Source organism: Lampetra fluviatilis, chromosome 26, assembly GCF_964198595.1.
Source record: "Lampetra fluviatilis chromosome 26, kcLamFluv1.1, whole genome shotgun sequence".
NCBI classification, from domain to species: domain Eukaryota; kingdom Metazoa; phylum Chordata; class Hyperoartia; order Petromyzontiformes; family Petromyzontidae; genus Lampetra; species Lampetra fluviatilis.
In genome coordinates, this window is record NC_136300.1 from 9,831,049 (window position 1) to 9,857,071 (window position 26,023).

Genomic DNA, 26,023 nt, shown 5'->3' on the forward strand with positions numbered 1-26,023 from the left:
GGTCCGGCAGTGTTCGCCACCTCAAGCCTGCAGACGTCCGAAGACCTGAAGACTGGACCAGCACCCTGGGACCCTCAACCGAGGCTCTCGCCAGAGCCTGGTTGTAGCGGACCGGTGGTGGGACCCGTACCCTGGTTGGGTCGGGTCGGTTTCGCCTCCCTTAGCGGCCGTGGCAAGGGATCTGTGTGTAGCGTAGCCCGGGGTGTGGAGGACACACGAGAAGGGAGGCTGTACCCCTTCGTGTTACAGTTGGTGTCCATTGACTGTTGTTGCTTCCAGAAGCGTTTCCGTGTAGTTAGTTAGACACACAACACTTGTGTTAAGTTGGCCCCACGCTTCAACATGTTTTACTACGACAATGCCACTACTTGTAGTTCTATAACTCCCCCCCTTTCCGATATCGAGAGATAATCTTCTCCCCACGATATCTTCCTGGGTTTTTCACAGCTCGGACGCGGTGGGAAACCCTAACCTGGCACGTGGCGGCCAGCGGCTGCAGCCCCTCGATGCGCGAGTGCTGCAGGCAGGCGTACGCGTCGGCAGTGCTGTAGAAGCCCGCGAGCTTGGTGAGCCGCCGCTGGAACGCGTCGAACTTGCCGAAGATGTACATCTCGCTCAGGTCGAACGGGCGCTCGCCCGGCGTCTCCTCCAGCCGCTTCTTGGTGCGGTGGAAGCACTGCTGGTACTCCTGGTGGGGTACGGAGGGTGGGGGGAGCACGGGGTGGGGGTGGGGGCACAGGATGGGGGGGGGGGCATCGGGAGAGGTTATTTGAAGTGTTTTCCACGATCAACACTAACATTTCTCACTCCCTGCTGTTTATTTTATAACTGCACCGCTTTTAATATTTAACAAAGACACCCATTTGTCTGTTCACATAAAATTCTATACTTCTCAGCCTATCAACATACTAACTTTCCAGACCAATATTGTCCAACAGCCTTTGTTTCAGCAAGTATACTCTGAACTGTCTTCGACCTCTTGGGCCTCGTCAGCTTGATGAACAAATGATGCTGAGCTGCCAGATACTATTGGGCCCTGTCAGAACAATACGACAACAATGTATAGTTTATCACACATCAACCGGCCAATGAAACTCACAAACATTTAAACAACATAAATAGTTCTCTCATATCTCCTGGCGCCATTTTATGACGTCGATAAATAAATAAATATATGAGAGGCTCGCGCTTTGGGGGCCTGGAGGGAGGGGCGGCTGCAAGCGTACCTGGTTGAGACGCACGCAGGCCTCGATCTTCTTGATCACGGCCTCCTGTGGCTGCTCCCACACGGACGCCGTGCCGTCGTTGCTCATGTACGCCTTGCACGCCGTCAGCATCTGATTGGTCACCTGGGAGCGGCGGACGTCATGACAGGAGTTTCCCAGAGATACAATTCCCCGCAATGTCTCATTACACGCGCGCAGCATCGTTATCATAAAGTCTGGAACTCCGTTCCTCCAGCTCTCTGTGCTGTCGACCCCCTGCCCCTGTTCAAGTCGAGACGCAAAGCCTTCCTTTTTGTTCCTTTACGACCGGCTGCCTCTCTCGATAAAATAAATACACAACTCTCTTTACAGCGTCTTACTATGCGGTCGCATTTAGATGCCGGTATATGAGTGCACATTGTACTGTTGAGATGCGACGAGAGCCTCAAACTCATATCAGATAGCCCGGGGCATACCGCCGAGGTGTGTGTATCCACTAATTAAAATAAGAGGTGCACGTCTTTGGTTTGGTAACGAAATCAGAATTGCACGGCACCTTCACGAAGAGCGAGGTCATCTTTTCGGACGTGTTGTAGTGGCGCGAGATGCTGTGCATCATGCGGATGGCGTTCATGAGGCCTGGGATGGCGTCCACCATGCTCACCTGCATACCAGACGCACCATACCACACGCACCGCACCACATGCACCGCACACACCACACCACGCACACCACACCACGCACACCGCACCACACACACCGCACCACACACACCGCACCATATGCACCGCACCATATCACACACATCACACCACATGCACCGCACGCACCACACCACATACACCGCACCACACCATGTCACACACAGCACATGCACCTCAAACAGCATACACACCGCAGGATACGCAGCACAAGACACGGACCACACCACATGAACCACACACACACACCATGTCACACGCAGTGCACGACACACAAGCCCTGGAGCAAACGATACAAAATTATGACAATGACGATAAAGGTGGTATTGGCAGCAGTGATGTTGCTGCTACTGGTGCTGCTGTTATTGCTGCTGCTGATCCTACTGATGATATTGGCAATGGTGATGGTGATGATTTTGACAGCACGTCTGCTGCTGATTATAACGGTGATGTCGATTGCAACGGTGATGACGATCACGATCACAGCCACAATGATAATAATGACGTAATGCATTTCACATGAGCGCCTTAAGTGCTAACGTGCTGCTGCTGCTACTACTGAGTGCTTGGAGCAAAGAGTGTCAGCACGCACACAAGGACAAAGATCCCCCATATAGCCTTAACAGGATGTTGGGGCAAGTGTTGTTAGTGAGTGGCACGGCATACAAGGGGGTGAGTGGGCAGCACCACGCCTGGCGGTCTTTGTCCCTCCGAGTGGAGGCCCAGGGCCGGTTCAAATAATCGTCACTGGTGTTGGCCATGAGCTGGAATCGAACCGGGTCGTCAGGTTCATAGCGCAGTATGCTAACCACTGCACTACCGCTCCCCCCCCACACACACAGACACGCGTGTATACACACACACACGGACCGGGTCACTGTTGTAGAGAGGATCGCAGAACTTCTCCAGGCTGTACAGGTACTTCACGTTATCCTTCGCCTCGTTGGCGGTGTCCGTGATCCGGGCGTCAAGCGCTCGCCACGTCTGCAACAAAAGTCACCACCGCAGAACGGCATGGCCACGTGCTTTCAGAGGTCACAGCACCGGGGAAACAATCGCTGAGATCCTGGGGATCGATTCCAGGTTTGACAGCCCCGCCTGTGATTAAACCGGGTTCTCAATTGCGCTGTCAGATTGAGAGCAACTCAAACCAGTTAAATAATACGTGACAATAATAATGGATATGTTAATAATACATGAAAACATAAACATCTGAAGATGATGTACAGGGCAGACATATTCACGTAAACAGCACATTTATGCCAAATAAAAAATAAAATAAACATTTAATGGACCAATTGAGTGCCCCATCGGGTATAATGGTTCCTATAAGGGAACATATATCATTTACATCAGCTCAGCGCACTGACTAGGCCATTATGAGTCCCACTGAACCCCCAACAACAACAACAGTAATAGCCGCCATTCGCCATGAAGTGGCGGTGACATCGCCACGGCCCCTGTGCCAGGCCAGGTGCCCTTTCAGGCCCAGTGAAGTGTCAAAGTCTCGTTGACAAAGGGTCACCGAACAGACCCAGGTGCCATGGGTTTACTGACTGAAATGACTGGCAATATGCACCAGCTGTGCCCCCCTACTGTGCCAACTGTGGAGGAGACTACTGAACCACCAAGCCAACTACAATACCCACAATCCTCGTCGTGACCAAAACGTGACAGCTGACCCCTGACCCCCGCTCCCCCATACCGAGACGATGCCTCACCTTGAGCAACTTGGACTTGGCGGCGGTGAGGACCCCGAGGACGGAGCGCACCTCGTCCCCCTTGAGCTGCTCCAGGAGGAAGCCAAAGCGTGCCGTGCGCTTCTTCCAGTGCTCCAGCTCGGCACGGGGCCCCACGTCGTCCGCCTCGCGGCGCATCTGGTCGCTCTCCGCCAGGACCTGCGGGGCCGGGAGGACGGGGCGCGGCGGGCAGGCACGGGGGGACAGGGGGTCGTTGAGCGATTCTCTCAAAGCGACACGCGTGTGCATCTGTATGTAAGTTTTGGTGAGCGGTAGTGCAACGGTTAGCAAGCTGTGATGAACCCGGTGACCGAGTTCAATTCCCGCTCATGGCCAACACAAGTAACGATTTTTATTATCGGTCCTGGGCCTCCCCTAGGTACACTCAACCTCAAATGAGTACCTTGTGTGATGTGTAAACATCTCCACTGAGGAGACAAAGGCGGCCGGGCGTGATGCTGGCCGCCTACCCCCACATGTTCCGTGCCAGCCTTCAAAGGTGCTTACTAACAGCACTTGCTCCAACAGTCTGTTAAGGCTATACAGGGAATCTTTGTCTTTGTATGTATGTTGAACTTATTTCGCACTGTACGTAGCCAACCGTACTTATTGGAGGTGCGGGAGAAGGACAACAAACTAAACACAAAAAGCAGTTCTAAAGAAATTAGTTTACAATCTATATTTTAAAGTGCATTTCTACAGTCGCTTCCTAATATCGGAAGAAAGAGCGTTCCAGACGGCCGCAGAAGCGCATTTGAAAGTGCGTGATGCAGTGACCTTTTTCGTTCAATAGTTCACCAAAATCCGCTGCGAGGATGCCCGGAGTTCGCGTGATGGTTTATGCTCCTTGACGAGATCAGCAAGGTATTGTGGTTCATTTGTGGCAAGCACTTTGTGTGTAATGAGTGCGACCTAAAAATGTGTTCGTTCGGCAACCAGAAGCCAATGCAGCTCGGCAAGCACTGGACCGGACATGGTCGGATCTTGCAGTACCATCACGACACGTGCCAAAGAATGTTTTCATTTTCGTATCTGCGTAAATGGATGCTTCTGTGCTTCTCAAGGGTTAAGGCGCGCACTGGACTGAGGTCGCCGGTTCAGTCTCCCAGCAGGCACAACAATTGAAAGAGCGGTGTGAGATTGTTCAATCTCCATGCCCCCGCCTACAACCCACCGCCTCTCTGCACCCAGCAGCATGAATGGGCGCAACAGTCAATCGATCGACAAGTCGCGCGTGGTGGGGTAAAGTGTGAACACTCCCAAGTGGAGCTCTCCAGAGCTACCTCTATAGAGGAGGCCCTCGTGCAACCGGTTGTGCGAGCAAACAATCGCAGAGTATGCGTTTCCTTTCCATTTGAGATCGACCTCAGCATGGTGGCGAGATGTTAACTACCTCGCCTGGTATGCAGGAGGGCGTGGGACCCTGACAGCTGTACAATTGGAGTTTGCATGTCTCTCTCCCCATGGGTCGCATGGTTTTTGCTCCGGGTCCTCCGGTTTTTCCCTCGACATTTATAAATCAACGTGCATTTAGAGGATGTGGCTGCTATACATTTCCATGCAATAAGCCACTTCGTTGAGCTATCATTTATGGACAGGTCGCTTCTGAAAAAACAGCTACGTAGCTCAGTGGGCCTTACCTGGTAAAAGAGAAATAGTTTTAGATTAATATTTGTTAACAGTAATAGTAACGGTTACACACACCTAATAGTCGCGGGGGGAGGGGGGGGGATCTTGGGAGCTGTGGGGGGGCGGGGTGGGGGCACCGGCGACTTGACTTCACCTGCTCGATCTGCTTGAGCCACACGCGCACGCACGCCTCCACCCGCTCCAGGCTCTCGCTGCTGCTCGCCACCGCCGCGAAGTCGCCGGGGCTGCTCACGCCACGCAGGTCGTACGTGGAGCACGGCTTCAGCACCACCTGGCGGCGGCGGCGGGGAGACGGAGAGGGATCAAGATCCGCCATGTAGCCTGGACAGGCTGTCGGGGCAAGAGCTGCGAGTGTACACGAATGGTGGCCAGCACCACGCCCGGCCGCCTTTGTCTCCCTAGTGGCGATGTTTACAAACACCACCAGGTACTCGGTTTATGGCTGAGTCGACCTAGGGGAGGATCAGGACCGGTTTAGAAATCACTCCTCAGAATTGATGTTAGCCATGGCCAGAAACCCAGACAGTCGGGTCTTTAAACATTGTTCCTCACATGGTATTTTTTATTCTCAGAGGCGGAATTTAACCAAATTATGATGGTTTTTTTACGTGATGGGTGAGGTAATTGGTCACCAGACTGAGACGGTTAACCCGCAGCACCCACTTTAATCACAGTCGGCTGCCACAAACGATCAGTTCCGCAATCAAACAGTGGCCCCATTCAATTTCACGGTGCGGGCAGGACGAGTTCCTCATCACCACCCCCCCCCCCGCGCATGCATCACGTGCGTCAAGTCACCTTCTCTGCCAGGCTGGCCTGGGCTCCGGAGAGCACCCCCACGAAGTTGTCCAAGGCACCGGCGAGCTTCAGCCGAGCGGCGGCCACGTGAACGCCGTCGGACTCATTCTGGCCCTGCCCTTGGCCATGCCCTTGCCCCTGGGCCGGTGCCTGCCCCTGGCTCCGCAATGCCGGCAGGAAGACTTGCGTGAGCAGCTCCTCCAGGGCGCCGAGCAGTCCGGCGTCACCGACGTCCAGCACGCTCACGCTCACCTCCTGGCGACGGCGCGACCGGTGGCGGCCGGTGGGTTAGTGTCGTAGGGGGGCAAGGCAGCCCACGGGGTTAGAGGGACAGGAGGAGGCTACCGCCAACACCACCACCACCACCAGAGACAAAGACCCCCCGTATAGCCTTGACAGAGAGTCGGAGCAAGTGTTGTTAGCGAACAGCTATGCAGGCCAACACACCACACCAGGTACTCATTCAAGGCTGAGTCGATCTAAGGGAGGCCCAGGACTGGTTCAGATATATGCCACTGTTATTTGTTGTGAGCGGGAATTGAACTCGGCTCACCGGGGTTCGTAGCGCAACACGCTAACCATTGCACTAACGCTCCCCACAAGACAAAAACACGACAAAGATCCCCCATATAGACATAACAGACTGTAGGGGCAAGTGCTGTTAGAGAGCACCGCTCCCCACACACACAGAGGAACGTGCACTTACACACGCACGCGTACGCCCAGCGGGAAGCTGGGACTCATTACACCGCGCAGAGGATCGTAGCGCAGTGCGTCAACTACTAAGCCGCCGCTGCTCGCACCACCGGCGCCGGGCGTGGGGCACCTTGTGCACGTTGTCGATGGTTATGGCTCGGTCGGGGTGAGGGCGCACGAAGGCGACGCACGCCCCGTGTAGAGCGCAGTCCACGCCGTCCGTCACGAAGACGCGCGGCCTCCGCGCACGCGCAGACAGCGCGGCCGTCAGCGAGCTCGGCACTGGCGAGACACGGGGGCGAGAGCGCCGCTCACCGCCACGATCGTCGCTCGCCATGCTCACCGACAGATTCGCTGCCCTGCCAGATACTCGCCATCCTCGCCAGGAATATACTCACCGGCCTCCACCGCCAACGTACGATCACACTCACCACAAAAATCACCACCATCCTGATGCACCCACTCACCAATCCTGCTCATTGATCACCATCCTCAAAAATGTTCGTCATCATTAACACCATCGTCTACAATATGCTCACTATCCTCACCAACATGCTCACAATCCTCACAACCAACATGATACCAAATGACACTAACACACTCATCCTCACCATTGCGCACACCCTATGCCATTCAATACACAGCGTCCTCCTTGTTACTCACCATTCTTACCAACATATTTACCGAATTTCGCTATCACACACACACACACACACCCCCGAATGATCACTCACCACTACCCCACTGCTCACACTCGCGCTGCCCGACCTCACCTGCGTCCCCGTGCTCTGCATCCTGGTAGAAGAACATGAGGTGGGGGGTCCCCCCACTCACAAAGAACCGCTCCATCCTGTCAATCTGCACAGAGGGGATGAGCTTTCATTTGTGGTCAGGTCGCATTTGAAAAAGCGCTATAAGGGTCAGTGGGACTTACCTGGTAAAATGTTTTTTTTTTAGTTGGTCAATTGTTCGTGCTTTTGAGCCAATCCTCGACACGACGGATGTCAACAAAAAGGGCCACCAGACAACCGGCCAACCAACAACTTCCCCGAGCGACGTCATCCTCCCATATTCACCACCACCACCACCACCCCCATGCAATCTACACTCGCCAAGGAAGGGACCTGCTGAGTGTAAAACCAAACTCGGCTGAAGTCGGCAGAATGGAGCTCCTCATCGGCGGCCTCGATGGTCAGGAACAGCGCTGCCTGCTGACGTCCGGTCAACCACGATGAACGGCGTTTTTAAGCCCACATATTAAAACAACAATTCTTATGTCCAGCGCCCCTCACGTCCAGTCTGGTTCACTGCCATCCACGCTCCCGTCTCGGCTTTCGCTCAATTACGGCGGGTTACGAGTTTGAAATTGATTGGTTGATTGCCGTCGACCCCTCGCTACGATGATCAGCAGCATGAACCGCGCAATATCGACGGCGCTTACGAGGGTCAACGGTCAATTAAGTGCGGGGCTGGTCGCCTGGGTACTCTGGTGTCCTCCCACTTCCTAAACCCTCTGTATTGCAATTGGCCACACATCCCGACGCAAAACAAATACGTGGGGAGGGAACCGATATTCATTTGCACTGACCCGACTGCCGGGTGCGTGCACGCCTGGTATGACCTCGGCGCGCACTCACGGCTCGTCCGCGCAGCCCCATGCCGAGCGACGGAGCTCGTTTTATATTAACGTCGCCGCCGACGCGTTTCCCGCATTGCCCCATCGGGCCGCACGGCGCCGGCCTCACCTGAGTGCCGTCCAGCACGGCCTCCTCGACGTCCGAGCACTCGAGGCCCAGGCAGGAGGCGACCACGGCGAGCACGTGCTCGTGCCGCCCGTCCATCTGCGCCCGCTTGGCATCGCGCTCCTCCTTTAGCTTTTGCTGCGCACGCAAAGGCAGGGATCAGCCGATGTAGCCTACACGGGCTGTTGGGGCGGGTTCTGTTGGCGGGCAGTTATGTAGGCGTTCATTTAAGGCTGAATCGACTAAGGGGGGGACCCAGTACTGATTCAGGTATCTTCACTCATGTTATCCATTGGCGGGCATCGAACTCAGGTCGTCGGGTTCGCCGCCCCATCATTTACCCACAAGCAGACTCACACACAGACCCCGCGCGGATGCATGCACACCCATAAATCGACATCGGAAGAAGACTACGCACGGTGACACGCGAACATAAACAACCGCACGGAGGCAAACACGAAACAATTTACAGCCAGGACAAGAACACAACCATCACCACTGATTAGCACGGCTGGCTACGTATGGTGCGAAAGAAGTACAACATACATACTCTCATTGAGCCAGGCCTGGGCACACATTTAAAATTCACTCTTATTTCTAAACAACAGTGAAAACTTGGCGTTCGGACCGGGCAGCCGTAAAACATTGCCACGTCACTGCCGTAGCCGTCGTGGCTACGTTCCAGGGTGAAACAAATCACCCTGAGCTGCGTGGTCTTTTCACTGGGGTGGCACGGGCGGCTTTTGTTATCGACAAACGCTCGGCAGCAGCTCACCGGCCGCTTTCTCTCCCGTCACAACACGCGTCAGACCATGAAACTGTCCGACAACATACATATGGACATACAGATGGGCGGACGAATGAATGGATGGATGGACAGACAGGTGGATTGATGGACAGACGAAAAAAATTGCCAAAAGGACGGGTGTATGCATGCCCAGTGTGCAGTATCAAGATCAGGCAGAGGCTCACAAGCTCACTGCCACCAGCGCAAGGAACCATGGGCCAAGCGATGCGGCTGAGAGTTTTACGCAGATCACAATGAACCGTGTCGTGGAGTGCCACCGAGGCGGCGCTGCTAAGAACCCGAGTTTAAATTGGGTTCTCAAGTGTACAGAGTTAAATGGTCTCAGCACGGTCACCGAGTGCACAAAAAAATGTCATAATATATATTCTACTATTTCAGTCTCACGCAACTATAAATAAACTCGCAGTATGATTAATAACAACAACAATAATGTCTCTTGCAAATTAAATAATTCCAGACACTGTAGATTGCTAATGTATCTTTTGTGGCATTGGCACACATCGCCCACACACCCGGTTCACCAGTAATTCACACGGTGAACACACATCTCGCGCGCACACAACATGCACACACTGGATTTGAAGTTTTCGTGACTGTAAGGATCCATACTTTTTGTTTTTTTCGGTAAAGTCACGTAGGTGAAAACAAAATAAAATAAAACTAAATTAAATCACGACGTTTCGGAAGCAACACAAGCATCCGTCATCAGGTGTGACTGCTCCAGCAAAATTACTGTATAATATATATGGACATGTGTCTCTAAATAGCTCTCTTCATACGCAACAGTAATTTTGCTGGAGCAGTCACACCTGATGACGGATGCTTGTGTTGCTTCCGAAACGTCGTGATTTAATTTAGTTATTTTATTTTATTTTCACCTACGTGACTTTACCGAAAACCCCAAAGAGTATGCACACACTGCCCTCTACGTCAGTATCGGTAGCAGTGACCACTACTCAGACCGCTGCCTGCGTAGTGACCGGAGTGGCAATTAAATAAACGTGAGCATTTCAATCGTTCAAACAAGACGCCCAAAATCTCCGGGGTTCTTGTTTGCGAAAACGAGGGCTTCAGGTGCGAAGGCGCCAGCGAAGCGCGAGAGAGAGCGGGGGTGGTGGTGGGGGGTCGATTACGCGCAGCGAGTGTGAGTGGATTGCCGGGCGGTGCCTTGAGAAAGGCAATGCTCCGGTGTTTAGGTACTCAAGTGTGCCGAACCAGCGCCGAACGACGGAGCAATCCGGAGGCACTCGCGGCTCTTCAGCACGGTCGGCTTCTCGTCGCGGATGCAAATTCCCAGTCAATGTCCCCGTTGCAGGGTGGGGGTTTATCAGAACACGTGATCTCAATAGGACCTGGTCTGCGGAGAGCCGTGCGTTGAGAGCAGGGGTCGGCAAGCGAAATAAAAAGAGCTGTCATTTTTTTTTCAAAGTCGGTTTTAAAACACGATATTTCAAGAGCCGCAATGCACGTGAATGAGACGGTTCTCAATAAATAATGTCACGAAATAGTCCTTAAAGAGCCGCACGCAGCTCTGGAGCTACAGGTTTGGCGACCCCTGGGTTCGAGTATTTGGCTGATATTAATATCCACATGATAGGCCACTTTGTTGAGCTATCATTTGTGGCCAGGTCACTTGTGAAAAAGAGCTACCGTGTTCAGCTCAGTCGGTCTTTCAATGCTAAAATAAAATAAAAAGTTTATTTTAGTTTAGTACAATGGGAATGTCCTCTCTCCTTGTGTTTGTGACATGCAAGTGTAGTATTCGGAGCAACGCACTGGAAGACAAGGCAATTAATAAAACAATTCTTACAATGGCATCATTAATATCAGGACACTCTCGTCACTTGAACCACAATTCCACATACATCCAAATCGTCACCCCCTCCCATTCCTCTTTGCCACTACAGAACTTCACACGCTTAGTAAACGTCGCAGCACATTTATCACGTGTGTTAAGGCCACGCTGCAGGATCACCTCTGCCACTATTGCTACGAACGCTACGACCAAGCTCCATTATGTATGAGGCTGTGCACACGGATAATTTCCTTGCAAGTCTGTGACAAGGATTTTTGTTGATCCTGATTGCGGTGAGTTCTGGCGTGGGTTGTGTGTAAATAATTCTAGATTTGAAGTTTTCGTGACTGCAAGGATCCATACTCTTTGGTTTTGTCGGTAAAGTCAAGTAGGTAAAAATAAAATAAAATGAAAACAACTAAATTAAATCACGACGTTTCGGGCACAACACAAGCGTCCGTCCTCAGGTGGGGACAAACAAAGTAAAGAAACAATCGCTGAATTATGCCTAAGCGATGGCTGTGACGAGGGATTATATAGCTGTGGGGGGGGGGAGCTGCTGTTGTGTTTTGCTCCTTGTCGGTTCGCAGGTTCCCTGCACCCCGCAATGATCTGCTTGTTTGGTGTTGTAACATACTTACCCGCCCCTACTGGACATTTGTGAAAAAGAGCTTCATAGCTCATCGGATTCCTCCAGTATAAATAATAATCTGATTCTGCACTGCCGCCACTGCCGACAGTCTTGGGCTGTGGCCGTCCTTGTAACAGAGCTGCTTAGCTCAATGGGGCCTTGCCAGAGGAATTAACAAAGTCCTAGTCTGATTCTGAAAGTGTGGAGGCTACAGCGGGTGAGACGGTGTACGGGTGGCACGTCACACCGCTGCTCAATCTGTCCTACTCGCATTTTAGTTTATTCTCGTTGGGGTTTATTTTTACGTTTCATGCTGTTTGCGTTTGAGTGGTTGCCTCGCATAGCGTTTCAGATGCTCCTGTACGCAGGACACTGTTTGAATTTCGAACATATTATTCGTGTTGAATGCGCGTACGTCACGATACCCAATATTTTGTATTGACTTGTCGATGCAGAAGCCGACAACTCCGCGGTGGTCGCCGTGTTCCTTGACACGCGGGATTGGCCCCACTGAGATGGGGCTTTGAAGTGAGCCTTCCATTAGGGCAGCGTTCGCTTTTTTAGCATCTCGCTCAGAAAACGTTTCTGAGTGGCCCTCATAATCCTGCACCTGAAGAGCGGGCGGAATGCAAGAGTCTCAGGAACCATTCATCCATTCATTTCCTGTGGATTAATGTGATTCACTGAAGAAGAATGCATTATAATACTGTTGTATATTGCACAACATCACCGTGCAGAATCTGTATTTATCCTGGAGAAATCCGATGAGCTATGAAGCTATTTTTCCCCAGATGTGTAGTAGCAGCGGGTCAGAAAGTTACAACACACAATGTACATTAATGACCGTCTATACTCTTTGGTTCTTTCGGTAAAGTCACGTAGGTGAAAAAATATGAATAAAAAATAAGAATAAAAATTTAAAATAGAAATTACTAAATTAAACCACAGCAAGAAACAAAATTACTATAGTGGTTGTCCCACCTGATGACAGAAGCTTGTGTTGCTTCCGAAACGTCGTGATTTAATTTAGTTATTTCTATTTTTTATTTTCATTCTTATTTTTTCTTTTTCACCTACGTGACTTTACCGAAAGAACCAAAGAGTATGGATCCTTGCAGTCACGAAAACTTCAAATCTAGAATGACTGTCTACTTTTCATACTCTAAACCAGCCCCGGGCCTCCCCCCATTCATCAATCTACCCGCGTGGTGAAGTATGGTCAAACAAGTCCTACAATTGACACAGTAGGCCTTCATTCAGCAATACATTACTGAACTGCTGCAAATTATACTGAAGTACGATGAAAGTCCATTGAGACCAGCAGTTTAACTTGTTTTAATGGGAGATGCTGATCAGTGTTTTATTACCTAGATATATATCCACAGGCTAGATACTTCAAATGTTGCTTGACGCCTGATCCCTAGAGACAGTTTATGATACAAACCTGTCAAGCCCGTACCAGTGCCCCACCTTATTACAGAGCAATTCAGACCTTGTTGGTCACCCCGTGCCCTTATAAATCTCAACGTTCATTCTACAAAGTCACATCACAAGGGAGAAACACAAACAAATAGACGTTTTTTTGCCCGTATTGAAACGGCTGTACGCCGTATGGACCTGAAAACTCAATTTCCCTGTACAAGAATACAGGTAAACCGTATGGGTTGACAGGTATGCTGATATCAGAGCAGTCATTCTAGATTCATAGACGCCAGTGAGGCAGGCATCAGATGAGCAGCTACATTCCTGGGGTCGGTGGCCCAAAACATCCTGAGTGGAATTCACTCTACCGGCCATTTAAAATGGTTCAAGTGAAGCCGGAGGTAGATTATTTAGGGTGCTTTGTGCAACCGGCAAACCACCACTGAGCCAGGCTATTTGTGCAAATGTCTCTTTAAGAAATGTCTTTACACGGATACATGGAGATGTCAATCCGCCAACACAAATACAGGGCAGTTGGTTGCATAAACGACAATGCAGTACTTGCACGGTAAATGCAAAAAACGTCATGCATCAGACACAAATGTGAAACCTACGGTAATAGACCACTGACCAACTCAAGAAAACCTCAGCAGCTGGTATATCAGTTGAGCATTTAACTGGAGAATTGCCTCAACGGGTGACCCAAAAACCTGGCCACTATGAAAACACAATCACCTAAGAGTACACAATACCTCATGGCAAACAACAAAACAGCAACAAAAACACACCGCGACACGACCCAAAGACATCCAACGCTGTCCGCCTGGGAAGGGGAGGGGGGTGCATCCCTACTTTGTAGGCCGTGATCTGGCTGTTGGGAATGACCGTCTGCATGCTCTCTCCTCTCCCCCGGCGACGGCCCAGCTCCACCAGTGCCATGGCCCCCCTCGAGCCACGACTCACAGGAATCGTCACCGCTCAGGGTCGCCTCGCGCTCGCAATTCCGCTCACCGCCGCCCCCCCTCTCTCTCTGTGACTCGCAGCTCAGCAAAAGGCACCTCCCCACCCCAAACCACCCCAGCTCAGGGCTGACAACCCCGAATAATTTTTCACTTCGCGAATAAATGTACCGCTTATAATCGCGTTGTGTTAGCGACGGCTTTCCCCGCAGAGATTGGCGGAGGACCGCCCCGGGCCGAAATAACTTTGACGTCAAACTGAAAATTATTTTGCCGTCGCTTTTTTTCGTCGAAGCCGTCGTCGCTGTCCGAAGAACGCGGCCGCTGCGCCGTGACGGATTTCTCGGAGCGCACGTTCGCGTGACCCAGCGAATGTCGCACGCCCAGCGCCGCTCTCTCACCCTCCTCCTCCTCGTCCTCCTCCACCGCCTTCCAACACCACCCCCACTCACCACCACCACCCCCCACAGCTACCCCGCACCCCCGCCAATCGGCAATAAATTCCATCCTTTGGACAACTCCACCAACCTCCCGGACACAAAGCCCCGCAGCGGCAGGGGTGACGGGTGGGCTACCCCCGTCGCCTTGTCCCGCTTTGTCCGCGCAAAGAACGAACCGTGGCACTCGGCGGTGTAAGGGGCCACGCGCTCCATCTCCTATCTGTGTGTGGTCGCCCAGAGGCACGGCTACACCACGAAGATGACGAGGAGGCGGGGGGGGGTACGGTTGCCCCGTTGTTGCGTTGGGGCTAAGCCAAAATGTGGCCAAGTGGTTTTGAACGCTGCACGGATCGCACCACTGCACCGGTGTTGACGGTTGTATGCTGTGTGGCTCCGGGTTGTTCGGCACGATGACATCCAAACACTCGGCTCGTCATAAAGCAATCGTCAAATGCTGAAGGGGATTGTCTTCAAGGCAAATGGTTTTCTTGAAAACGATCAATAATGGGCAAGTCTTGTTCAAGTTACAACTTGATTTGTTTGGCTGTGCCGGGTGGAGGAGGTGCGGGGTGCGGTTGGCAATGTACGGTGCTAAAGAAGTTCAACAAACATACATACATACACACATACATACGAGGAGGGCGTACGATACAATTTGTCTTTGTATAGAAGCGATATAACCCAAATAGCAATTATGAGAAACCCAAACAACTGTAATGTTGAAGTTGTGTTTTTCGCTGAGTTTTGCCATCTCTGAGAATTAAGGATTTTACCATTGACTACCACGTGGAAAACATTCTACAGTGGGAGAGGCAGAGGAAAGGTGCAGCAGCACTTAGGGTGTGGATCAGAGGTCACTTTAAAGGAACTCAGAAGTTGTTCTCCGATATCTCCTCTGCGGGCCATTCCATAATACGTGCTAAGAAGAGCAAAGGACCAGCTATCTCGTGTACATTACAAAACACTTTGAATTAATTCATTGTCATGTCAGTTGGATTCAATGCGACAATAATGCAAGTTTCTTAAATCCCGCCACCGCCCCCCCCCACCCACAAGATGACTGTCCAGTGTGGAAGAGTAGACCAAAAGCTATCTAGTAAGGCTCTCCTGTGGATCCCCTTCTGCCAGCAGTGGCACGAGTAAGGATTGCAGGGCTGCGCCCTCATCATCTCTTAGCGTCTTAACGCGACCACATTCCCGCATCTCCGATGAGGACGGTTGGCTACGTACGGTGCGACAAAAGGAGTTCAACGTACAAACAAAGATCCCCCGTATAGCCTTAACAGATTGTTGGGGCAAGTGCTTTTAGCGAGCACCTATGAAGGCCGTAACGGCACACGAAGGGGTGGGTGGCCAACACCACGCCCGACCGCCTTTGTCTCCCTAGTGGCGAAGTTTACACATCGCACCAGGTACTCATTTGAGGCTGAGTCGACCTAGGGAAGGCCCAGGACCGGTTCTGATAATCGTCACCGGTGTGGGCCGTGAACGGGAATCGAACTGTGGGCGCCAGGTTCATGGCGCAGCGCGCTAACCGCTACACTACCGCTCCCCACCGCACGTACACACACACACACGCACGAGCGAGCGCGTACGTCTCGTGATGCAGCTTAGCAAGGTCAGAGCCAGGGCGTGCGTCAACAGGAGGCTCAGCTGCAGCACTGATAACGCTCGTGCGGGGAGCCGGCTCCTTTCGCAAGCAGCGAAGGCATCAACACAGCAACGCGCGCACACACACGCGCACACGCACACACACGCGCGCACACACACGCGCACACACACGCACACACGCGCACACACACGCGCGCACACACACGCGCACACACACGCACACACGCGCACACACACGCGCGCACAAATACGCGCACACACACGCACACACACGCGCACACTTCCGTCGTGATGGAAACGGGCACGATTTAACGAGTGTTTTGTCTTGTAGGTTGTCATTGTGTTAAGGAAAGGTGTGGGGTAGGGGGGAAAGGGTTTCCTCGTTCCAATCAATAGGAGCTTCAACGAAGCAGGCTAAATGGGGAATATGCCGTTCAGAAATGAGCGACAATTTTTTTTAAAATAACTATTATTTCGGTACTGTGGCAAAGTGCTGCGTTTGAGGTGATCAACCGGCAAATTTACATCATCTCGACGGTTACTTCATACAAATTAAGTTAGCAGGATATAATCCAGCCGCAGTTTTGATTTGAATCCTGCCGCCAAGTTGATTCCGTGTGTTTGTCCGCGTCTGACAAACAAACAGCAATCCACGGTGTGGCGCTCTCTCTCTCTGTCTGTCTGAATATTGTGCCGGTTGAACAGCGACTCTTTATGACACAAACAGAATGGGGAAAACATTAAACACATTCCTGCGGAGGGAGCTGGCAGGAACGTTGGGTTGCTCGGTCAATGGCCAGGGTCAACGGCGGCGTGGTGTATTCCGCAAATATGCCCGACTGTGAGTAGGTTAAACGTTGAGTTTTATAAGGGCAACACGGGGTGACCAGCCCCTCCCCACCCAGCCCCACCCCTCCCACCCCCCACCCAGCCCCACCCTCCCCACCCAGCCCCTCCCCACCAAGCCCCTCCACAACCCTCCCCACCCAGCCCCTCACCACCCTCCCCACCCAGCCCCTCCCTCCCTACCCTCCCCTCCCTCCCCACCCAGCCCCTCCCTCCCCACCCAGCCCCTCCCTGCATGACGGACGGACACAATAATCCCCTGTGGGCTGGTGTAACCAGGAGGTTCCTACCAGTATTACACCACGAACTGCACCACCACATCGACACGCAAGGGCTAATTTGTGTGGGCGGCAGCGGCGATGGCAATGTTGAGTTATCTGGGCCAGAAATGGTTCACTGAATGTTTTTAGCAAGCAACGGGGGGGGGTCACTTGCAGGTCAGCGACTGCCACGGTCGTTCAAGAACCTCCTCCCACTTCGAGGGTTTGCCGGGTTGCTCAGAGGGGGTTCATCATGGCACTCAACAGTCCAGCGAAGAAACGAGGTTTGAATCGGCGTTCCAGCCACTTGTGAATCATCCGGTGTCCCGAGCAAGAGGAAGGAGTTGATGTTTTGGCCGAGTCAAACAGCATATTCCGGCTCTCGGAATTGAAACAAAACCCCGCAGTTTTATTGACACGAGATTAAGTTGCCTTTGCAGGGTACACAAAAGGTGTCCCCTAATGTGGAAGAAGAGGTCTGTTAAAGTGACTTAAGAAGTCGTTTTGTGACATCATCTTCGGGGGGAAGTTCTCTGATGCAGGGTGTGGTGCACAGTTATACCGATTATACATTTAAATATATTATTCTGAAAAAAAAAAGTTTATACTTTTTATATTCGTGCATAAAAAAGCAAGTGCTCCAGTCAAGAATCTCCAATTTTCGAATGTACATTGCCTAACCCTGATCACAAAGTGATTCCCCCATGGCCAGGTGAGACAACTTCAAAGTGGGGGGAATTTAATTATGGTCTGTTTTAATAAATATTTTAAAAGCCCACTACTGGCATAGCATGGTTAAACTAAAGACCTAACTATTTTTTTTATTTTTCCAGGTAAGGCCCACTCAGCTCTACAGCTCTTTTTTCAGAAGCGACCTTGCCACAAATGATAGCTCAACAAAGTTGCGTATGTTTCTAAATGTGGAGGGAAAACCCGTAGGACTCGGAGAAAAATTCACGCGATCAAAGGGCGAAACTCCAAATATACAGCAAGCGTCTGGGTCAGGATCGAACCCATAACCTCCTGTATAACAGGCGAGGTGGTTAACATCTCGCCACTGTTGCACACTGGTACAAAAACGTTGATTATGAACAATGAATGAAATTGGGCCATCTGACCAATTTTTGCCCGCTGTGCCACCAGTCTTACACCCTCTTTGAGCCACAGCACTTACAACGCAGTGGCAATTGACCATCCCACCTCCCGCCCTGTTCACCTGCTCCTCCATATGCCAAGCCTGTGCTGCCCTCTGGCGAGGGGCGAAAGCAAGAAGGGATGTCGTCTCTGACGGATCGAGTTACTGCCTCTGACAGCCACTGACCACACCTGTTCACACCTTCCCATTGTGTGTGCCCTGCTAATGGGCAGCGGCAATGACCTACTATGAAAAATTAAAGACGCGGTGGCTCAGGCTGTAAATCATTTGAAACGGGGAGAAGCTCCTGCCGCAATGACACATGGGGTAGCAGTGGTGACATGGTGGTGGTGGCTGCCTCTGTCACTTGATAAGTGGTGGCAATGGCAGTGGTCACAATGAACGTGGCAGTCAAAATGATGGTGGTTGTGATGGTGACGGTGGTGGTAGTGAGTGGTGGCTGTGTTGGTGGTAATGATTTGTGGCAGTATTAGCAGTGATAGTAGCAGTAGAAATGATGATAAGAGTGCAAGTGGTGGTGGCAGTGATAGTGGCAGTTGCAGTGTTTGAGGCGGTGACAACTGTGGAGGAGACGGTGGCAGTGGTGTTGGCTGTGTCAGTGGTGGCGAGGGGTAGCAGCGGTATTGACGATGGCAGAGTTGGTAGCGGTGGCGATGGCAGTGGTAGTGGTGGTGGTCATGTGGTGGTGTTGTTCATGGTAATGGTCACGACGGTGGCGGGGGTGACAGCATTGGTCACAATGGTGGTGGTGGCAGCGGTAACGACGATGGCAGTGGTGGTGGTACTGGTGATAAGTGGAAGTGGCGGCATATGTGGTTTTGTCAGCAGCAGCAGCGGCGAGTGATTGCAGTGGTGGTCATGGGTGGTGTCGGTGGTGGTGGCGGTGGCTTGTGCTGATCAACGCCGCACACGGTGCCGGGAGAAGCCCGGGCTCTCGTGGCAACACGTGCCATACAACACTGAGTCAGCCAAACAAAGCTGACACACCCTAGCGCGCAACCGCTCGGTTACCAGCGAGAGCCGAAACACTCCTGGGTGCAAAGGAAGCCGCCGCGGTTCCTTTATTGCGCAGATTGTTTTCCTTCTTTATTGCTCAACTCAAGTCTGAGCATGCGTGTGCACCTCCAGAAACACACGGTTGAAAACGAGGATGGATGTTTAAGTCGTCGTCGTCGTCTTAAGCGTCCGTTTGCCAATGACGCAAATGTTTGTCGAGCGAGAGCGCGTGTGTGTGTGTGCGCGTGCCTGTGTGTGTGTGCCTGTGTGTGTGCACGTGTGTGCGCTTGACATGAGATTTGAAGAAACGTGCCGCCCGCGCACACGAGGGAGAACCAATTACACGAGACACAAACTAACAAAGCGTCAGCGTCGTTGTGGAGAATATAAGCAACAACACAGATTAGCAGATCGCAACGCCTCCCTCGTATGTCTCTGTCTCTCCACGTATAAAATGAACGCCACGAGCGATCGCTACCGCTTAACGAGCACCACAATTGCTCGTGCAGTATCCTCCCAGTCCAGGGCTAAGAAATCGAAACCTAACATTGATCTCACGGCCAGATGCTATTGAAACGTCGCCCCAGCAATATTGGCTCGACATTCCTGTTTGTTTTAGCGCGTAAAAAATTCCATCACGTTTCCAAACTGGTGCCAATGCTATAATCGCGATGACAGAACGCGGGAGGTGGCGATGATGACTGTCACTAGGAATCAGCAGTACTTCCTCACACAAAACTAATACATTTGCTCGGTATGTTCGATCATGATGATCATAATGATGATCATACACATTATTTGGTGTCCCTGCATTGGCAGTGGTGTACAAGCACAAATAACAAAAACACTCAACATGTTCCATCAATAACACCGTGGCTCTAAAAGAAAAAAATATGAAATAGCCATGTGCGCTATGAAATAGTGGTAATTTCCAAAAACGTCGCTGTTTATATACGCCTTTCTTTAACGCCACAGTGGCACTGATGAACATGTCGAGTTTTTATGGCGATGATGACTTTGACAGAAACTAATCTTGAGATCTGATCTTTGGTTCTTTCGGTAAAGTCACGTAGGTGATGGATCCTTGCAGTCACGAAAACTTCAAATCTAGAATTGAGATCTGATCGCCCGGGGAATATAAAACTCCTACCCAGCCCCACAAGCTGTCTCAAAGGGGAGCCATGCCAACAGTTAGCCACGCCGCTGTAAAGGGACAGCGCTCACGCGCCTCCACTGCCCTGACCTCTGTGACCCGTGTCCCTCTGGGGCAACGGGGTCGGAAACCTGAGGCTTCGGAGTCGCATGGCGGCTCTTTGGCTGCCCCCTTGTGGCTCTTTGGCTGCCCCCTCGTGACTCTTTGGCTGCCCCCTCGTGACTCTTTGGCTGCCCCCTCGTGACTCTTTGGCTGCCCCCTTCTGACTCTTTGGCTGCCCCCTCGTGACTCTTTGGCTGCCCCCTCGTGGCTCTTTGGCTGCCCCCTTGAGGCTCTTTGGCTGCCCCCTTGCGGGCAGCCTTTTAGAAATATAAAAAGTAAATCTTAAACGTTATTTAACGTAAAGATAAGTTATTAAATGTGGCAGTGAATGGGTCACTCTGGAATGTCTTGGTGACGACAAAATGTACAACAGTCAAACTGTATTGTAAAATAATAACGAAGAAGGGGGGTGGGGAACTAAATAGACGCGGTTTATTCCATCACCTCTTTTGTTTATTTAAGCCAGAATTTGTTTGTCCGTCTGCTGTATACCTGCTGTGTTTGTGTACAAGGAGCTCTGCACATTGATGGCGGCTCTCCAACTATTTTGGTCAAAGACAAAAAAACAAGAATAAAAATTGCCTCTTTCTTCTTTGAAAGGTTGCCGACCCTGGCACCACCTGAGCACCTAGAAACTGTAGCCACTGCCACTTCTCCCCCCCCCACACTTCTCAGCCCCCCCAAGCCCCCAAACACACCACCCCCCTTCCCTTGCTTGGCACGCTCCCACGTCCCACACACGCAGAGGCACCGCGTGTTTGCACAGCGAGATTGCTTCTTTGCGGAAACCTAGCGATGGCCGGTAAACACAAGCCAGCGGATGATTTATGGGATACGGACCATTCATGATGGTGATGATGTTACAGGCGATTGCATAAATTGAAGTGTATACTTATATATATGTATATGTATTATCTATGGGGCATTTTTGCCAGTATGAAAATTGTTAAAAAGTAAGAAGAGGCTTTAGCCTTCTGAGCAATAATTCAGGCGTTAAGATATTCAAACATTAAACAGATACCGTTTGCAAGGCATCAAGTCTGCATTAACCACACGTACTTGTGGCAAAACTTTCAAACAAACATGCTCTGATAATAAATGTATTGTCTTTGAAACTGATTGGACTACACCAGAGACAGCCAAGCACACCTGATGCCTTGTAATAGGTATCTCTTTGGAATTTGAACATCTAAACGCCTGTTTTATTGCCAGGATGGGTATAAACGATTCTTGTGTATATGTATGTTGAACGTCTTTCGCACCGTATGTAGCCAACCGTGTTAATCGGAGGTGCTAATCGGTGTGTTCAGCTCACAGAAACCGTTTACACGAATAGATGCTACCCCAGTGAAATTATATACAGTTGCCTGTATTCGTACACACGTTACGTATGTAGGATTTATTATCGTGCATTATTATCATTAACGTTTAATATTTTGAATGTAAAGAAATTATTTGGTGATGCTGCTGCGTTGGCAGTGGTGCACACGCACAATTAACAAACAAAAACATCTCAACATATTCGTCAACAACACCGTGGCCTTAAAAGAAGTATATAAATATGTAATTTTTCAGGCAATGGCTCATCTGCAAAAGGTCATTGCCCAAAACGTCACCGATTAATTACATTTTTATTTGAAGGCCACACTAATTGTTGACGAATGCGTTGATCTGTTTTAGTTCATAAGGTATTTTGAATGCGCCTCGTATGTCAGTCATTACATATCGAAGCGCATACAAAATGAACCAAATGCCCAGGGATCTATAAACACAACAAACTACACTTACTATGCGGATATAAAAACCCATTCAAACAAAATACAACGAAGTAAACAATCTGTATCCATCTGTGTCCTTATACAATGCACAATCCATTGTTAATAAGGAATGCTTTGAAAGAAGTTAGCCTTCAGTGTGTTCTTGAATTGCTTTCAAACTTGTCGATGCCCTGATACGATCAGGCAGAACGATCCATAGACCTGGCACCATTTGAGCAAAAGGCATTGTTCGGGGCATATAGACTTTAAACCACGTTAGTATTTGCATCGCGTGTAACACAAATTAAAGGCAAATTTACACAAACGCACGCGGACATCAACTCACGATATCACGTAGTCCATGAAATGTCACAAAACCTTGCGTCTGGGATTCCTGGCCCCGTGAGCACCGTCCCTGATCACCGGTGCGTGCAGCCGCGCTGCCACAACCGTAGCAGCCACACTACCACTGGCCGCCAAATACCCCGCGGGGCTGTGGCGGTTAATTTAGCTGTAATGTGACAACCTGGCACTCGTGCAAAACGAGGTGCAAAAAATGAATCCACTTTCCTTCTGGGCTAGATCCGGTAAACGCAACGGTCTCATAAAATACAACATTATTACAAGAGGTGTCTGCGTGGCTCACGAGTCCGGGTACAAAGCCAGCAGCGCTGAGGTCCTAAGCTTGAACCTAGGCAGTAACAGCCTGTGATTAAACTGGGTTAATAGTCTTAGCCCGGTCACAATGTGGTTTTTAAATTAATGTGACTAAATTACATTTCTGAGAAGAAGAAAAAAACCCAATACATTTTTTTGAATGCCACGTGATACATTTCTATAGTAAGGTGTGTGTGAAAGCGCACAACCCTAATTTGTAGATGAAAGATCACTTCAAGTTATCTCAGAAGCAGTTCTTTGATATCTTATTCTGACAGATCTCGATCACACAGAATGATGCACTGCTCCTTCCCCTCACCCCCGATTAGCACGGTTGGCTACGTACGGTATGAAAGAAGTTCAACATACCTATCCATAGTGCTCTGTGAGAGTTCCAAATGGGCATTTGATCTAATGACACGATGTGAAAGCACAATTGGATATTTAACTTTGGAAGAAAAAAAAACATGATTATAAAACCTCTACCCATGGGACAGATCGTCTCAAATTATAATTTTCCTCACCGCGACAGGAAGTCTCTTTCTGCCTCCCTATGTATTCAGCCCCAGGCTGATCACCCAGACATTAGTGATTTTTTTTTCTGTTGGAGAGGCAGCAGAACTTAAATTAGAAGGTCAAAGTTCAATGCTTACAACACGACGCACCATTCCAAAATCAGCACTCTCTGCCTACTGATTCATACATCCACAATTGTGTCTACTTCTTGAGATATCCACCCTGATAACAAAATACATGCAAAAATGAACCTCACCGAACGGCAAAAATGTCCCAGTCACATTTACGAACTCGCTTTCTCGATCACCGCTCCAAACGCAGCAACTTACATTCTGCATCGCGCTCGCTCGCACCGCAGCCGTCTCCCGTCTCGGACAGCGCGTCTCAAGCCGGTGACCGGCGAGCAGACCGGTCCCTGCCGAGAGCCGCCCTGACACCCCGCGCCCCAACGCCGCCAATCCCCACCGATCTCCGCTTTGCACGCCGGCTCGTTCGTCCAACGGCGAGGAGACGCAAAGGGGGACGGCAGTGACGTCCAGCCCTCTGGACGCTCAACGGGCGCAAACAGCGGCTGTATACTCAGGGAGAGCGACGTGGCCCCTGGCAAAGGGAGTCTTAACCGCCCCGCTGCACCGATTATTAACAACTGCACGGTCGGCGGTCACTCACAAAACAACGTCTGCACCCCGCCGCTCCGTAGGCGTCTTTGAAAGCAACACGCGTGCATGTGTGTGCGCGCGAGTGTGCGCAAACGGCATGTATGCCACGCCAACACGCATGTTTGTGCCGTGTATGTTTATGTGTGTGCGTACTGAAGATTGTTTTTGGTGAGGTAAAGTGTGGGTTCGGGGGTGGTTTGTTGGCGCAGTGGGTTGTGAACCCAGTAACAAGAGTATGATTCAAATCTAGAAAGAGTATGATTCCCAGCCATAGCTAACATCAGTGGTGAGTGGTATCTGAAACGGTCTTGGCACCCTCCTTCACTGATCCGCATTGAGCAGCATGGTGCAGTATGACCGACGGGGTGTGAAGAGGTTTCCGTTGAGCAGTTATATTAACACAGGGCTGCCTGATAACATGACAATGTAGAGTGGACTGATGTTTCAGGAAATGGCCCTTCTTCAGAGCAGAGACAGAGAGGGTAGAGAAATTGACAAAAATTATAGCTGCTGATAAGCAGGCAGAGCTATTGCGTGTGTGGTATATAGTGGGAGACCTTGTTGAAATCATATAGGGATGGTTACTTATTTTTTTAACATGCATAATTATTATCCAAGCGGTCAATAACAACAAAAATTGAAAAAAAATATTCTGGGAGCGTACCCCACTGAGGGAGGAAATTAATGTGTGCAATGTGAACTATTTAATCATATTTGGTGAGAGGGAGTAACTCCAGTGCCACATTTCATTCTCAGCGTTCAGCCACATGCCACTATGTACAACCGTGACAAAATCTGCACGGCCAAATGGCTCAAATACAACCTTACTAACTGGCTGTGTCGGGTGGTGGTGGGTTTAACAACACATTTACATTAATACTATATAACCCAACAGAAATCCCCTCCATTATGGATATTGGTCGCGAAAGCCTACTATGTGTTAAACTGACATATACAAGTTAAGTTTGAGCGTTCTGCATTGTTCAGCGTGGGTTTCTCCGAGCACTGCGGTTTCTATTCAAAAGCCCAAAACAAACTAAAGCAAACAGGACTGACATAACATTCTCAAAAAAATTATCCCTCTGAGAAAAGCGAGGTTTTTTCTGGGTTGAGCAATAGCATCACAAATTGAGATGTTGCGTGAAAAAAAAACTAAGAGAAGACTTTAGCACGACAAGCCGCATGTGTTGAGCAAGGACACACGATCCTCTACAGATATGCGTGTGGCAGGGGGGGTGGGATAATTCATTATGCTGTCACCAGTGCCGGATTAAGCTAGTGCGGGGTCTGTAGCATATGTTATAAAGGGGCCCTAAATTGAAATAAAAAACACAATTATTAAAACACATACATTTTTTACTTGCATAGTCAAGTAATCGTATTTTTTCATTTGCTATACAGCCAGATAATACGACAAATCGCTCACCTTAAACACCCAGTCGTTCATAAAAGTTGAAGTCGGTTTAGTACTATAGCAATAGAGCAAGTGCAGAATCACTGAACCGGAATTGATCGCTTGAACGCATTTAGCGCGGGGCCCTTGAAAGTGTATGTAGCTACTACATATGTATCTACTACATATGTATCTACTACATATGTAGCTACTACATATGTATCTACTACATATGTATCTACTACATATGTAGCTACTACATATGTAGCTACTACATATGTAGCTACTACATATGTAGCTGCTTGTGCCACGAGGATAATCCGGCACTGGC

General features: G+C 50.3%; 1 protein-coding gene across 2 annotated transcripts in view; it reads right to left on the bottom strand.

Moving 5' to 3' along the window:
• DNAH5 (dynein axonemal heavy chain 5) overlaps positions 1 to 24,271 on the bottom strand; it is a 106,523-nt gene extending 82,252 nt beyond the window's left edge. Inside the window, exons 1-11 of one of the 2 annotated variants that reach the window (XM_078868721.1) lie at positions 23,970 to 24,271; positions 8,535 to 8,669; positions 7,563 to 7,647; positions 6,920 to 7,071; positions 6,094 to 6,348; positions 5,429 to 5,566; positions 3,628 to 3,804; positions 2,777 to 2,890; positions 1,762 to 1,869; positions 1,227 to 1,349; positions 473 to 688 (exon numbers count right to left, since the gene is read on the bottom strand). In XM_078868721.1, coding sequence (XP_078724847.1) covers positions 473 to 688; positions 1,227 to 1,349; positions 1,762 to 1,869; positions 2,777 to 2,890; positions 3,628 to 3,804; positions 5,429 to 5,566; positions 6,094 to 6,348; positions 6,920 to 7,071; positions 7,563 to 7,647; positions 8,535 to 8,669; positions 23,970 to 23,978 — 1,512 coding nt within the window. In that variant the 5' untranslated portion in view covers positions 23,979 to 24,271. Of the gene's footprint in view, positions 1 to 472; positions 689 to 1,226; positions 1,350 to 1,761; positions 1,870 to 2,776; positions 2,891 to 3,627; positions 3,805 to 5,428; positions 5,567 to 6,093; positions 6,349 to 6,919; positions 7,072 to 7,562; positions 7,648 to 8,534; positions 8,670 to 14,039; positions 14,189 to 23,969 lie in introns of those variants that run through there. The other variant, XM_078868720.1, reaches the window with a different exon arrangement.
• Between the last annotated feature and the right edge of the window lie 1,752 nt (positions 24,272 to 26,023).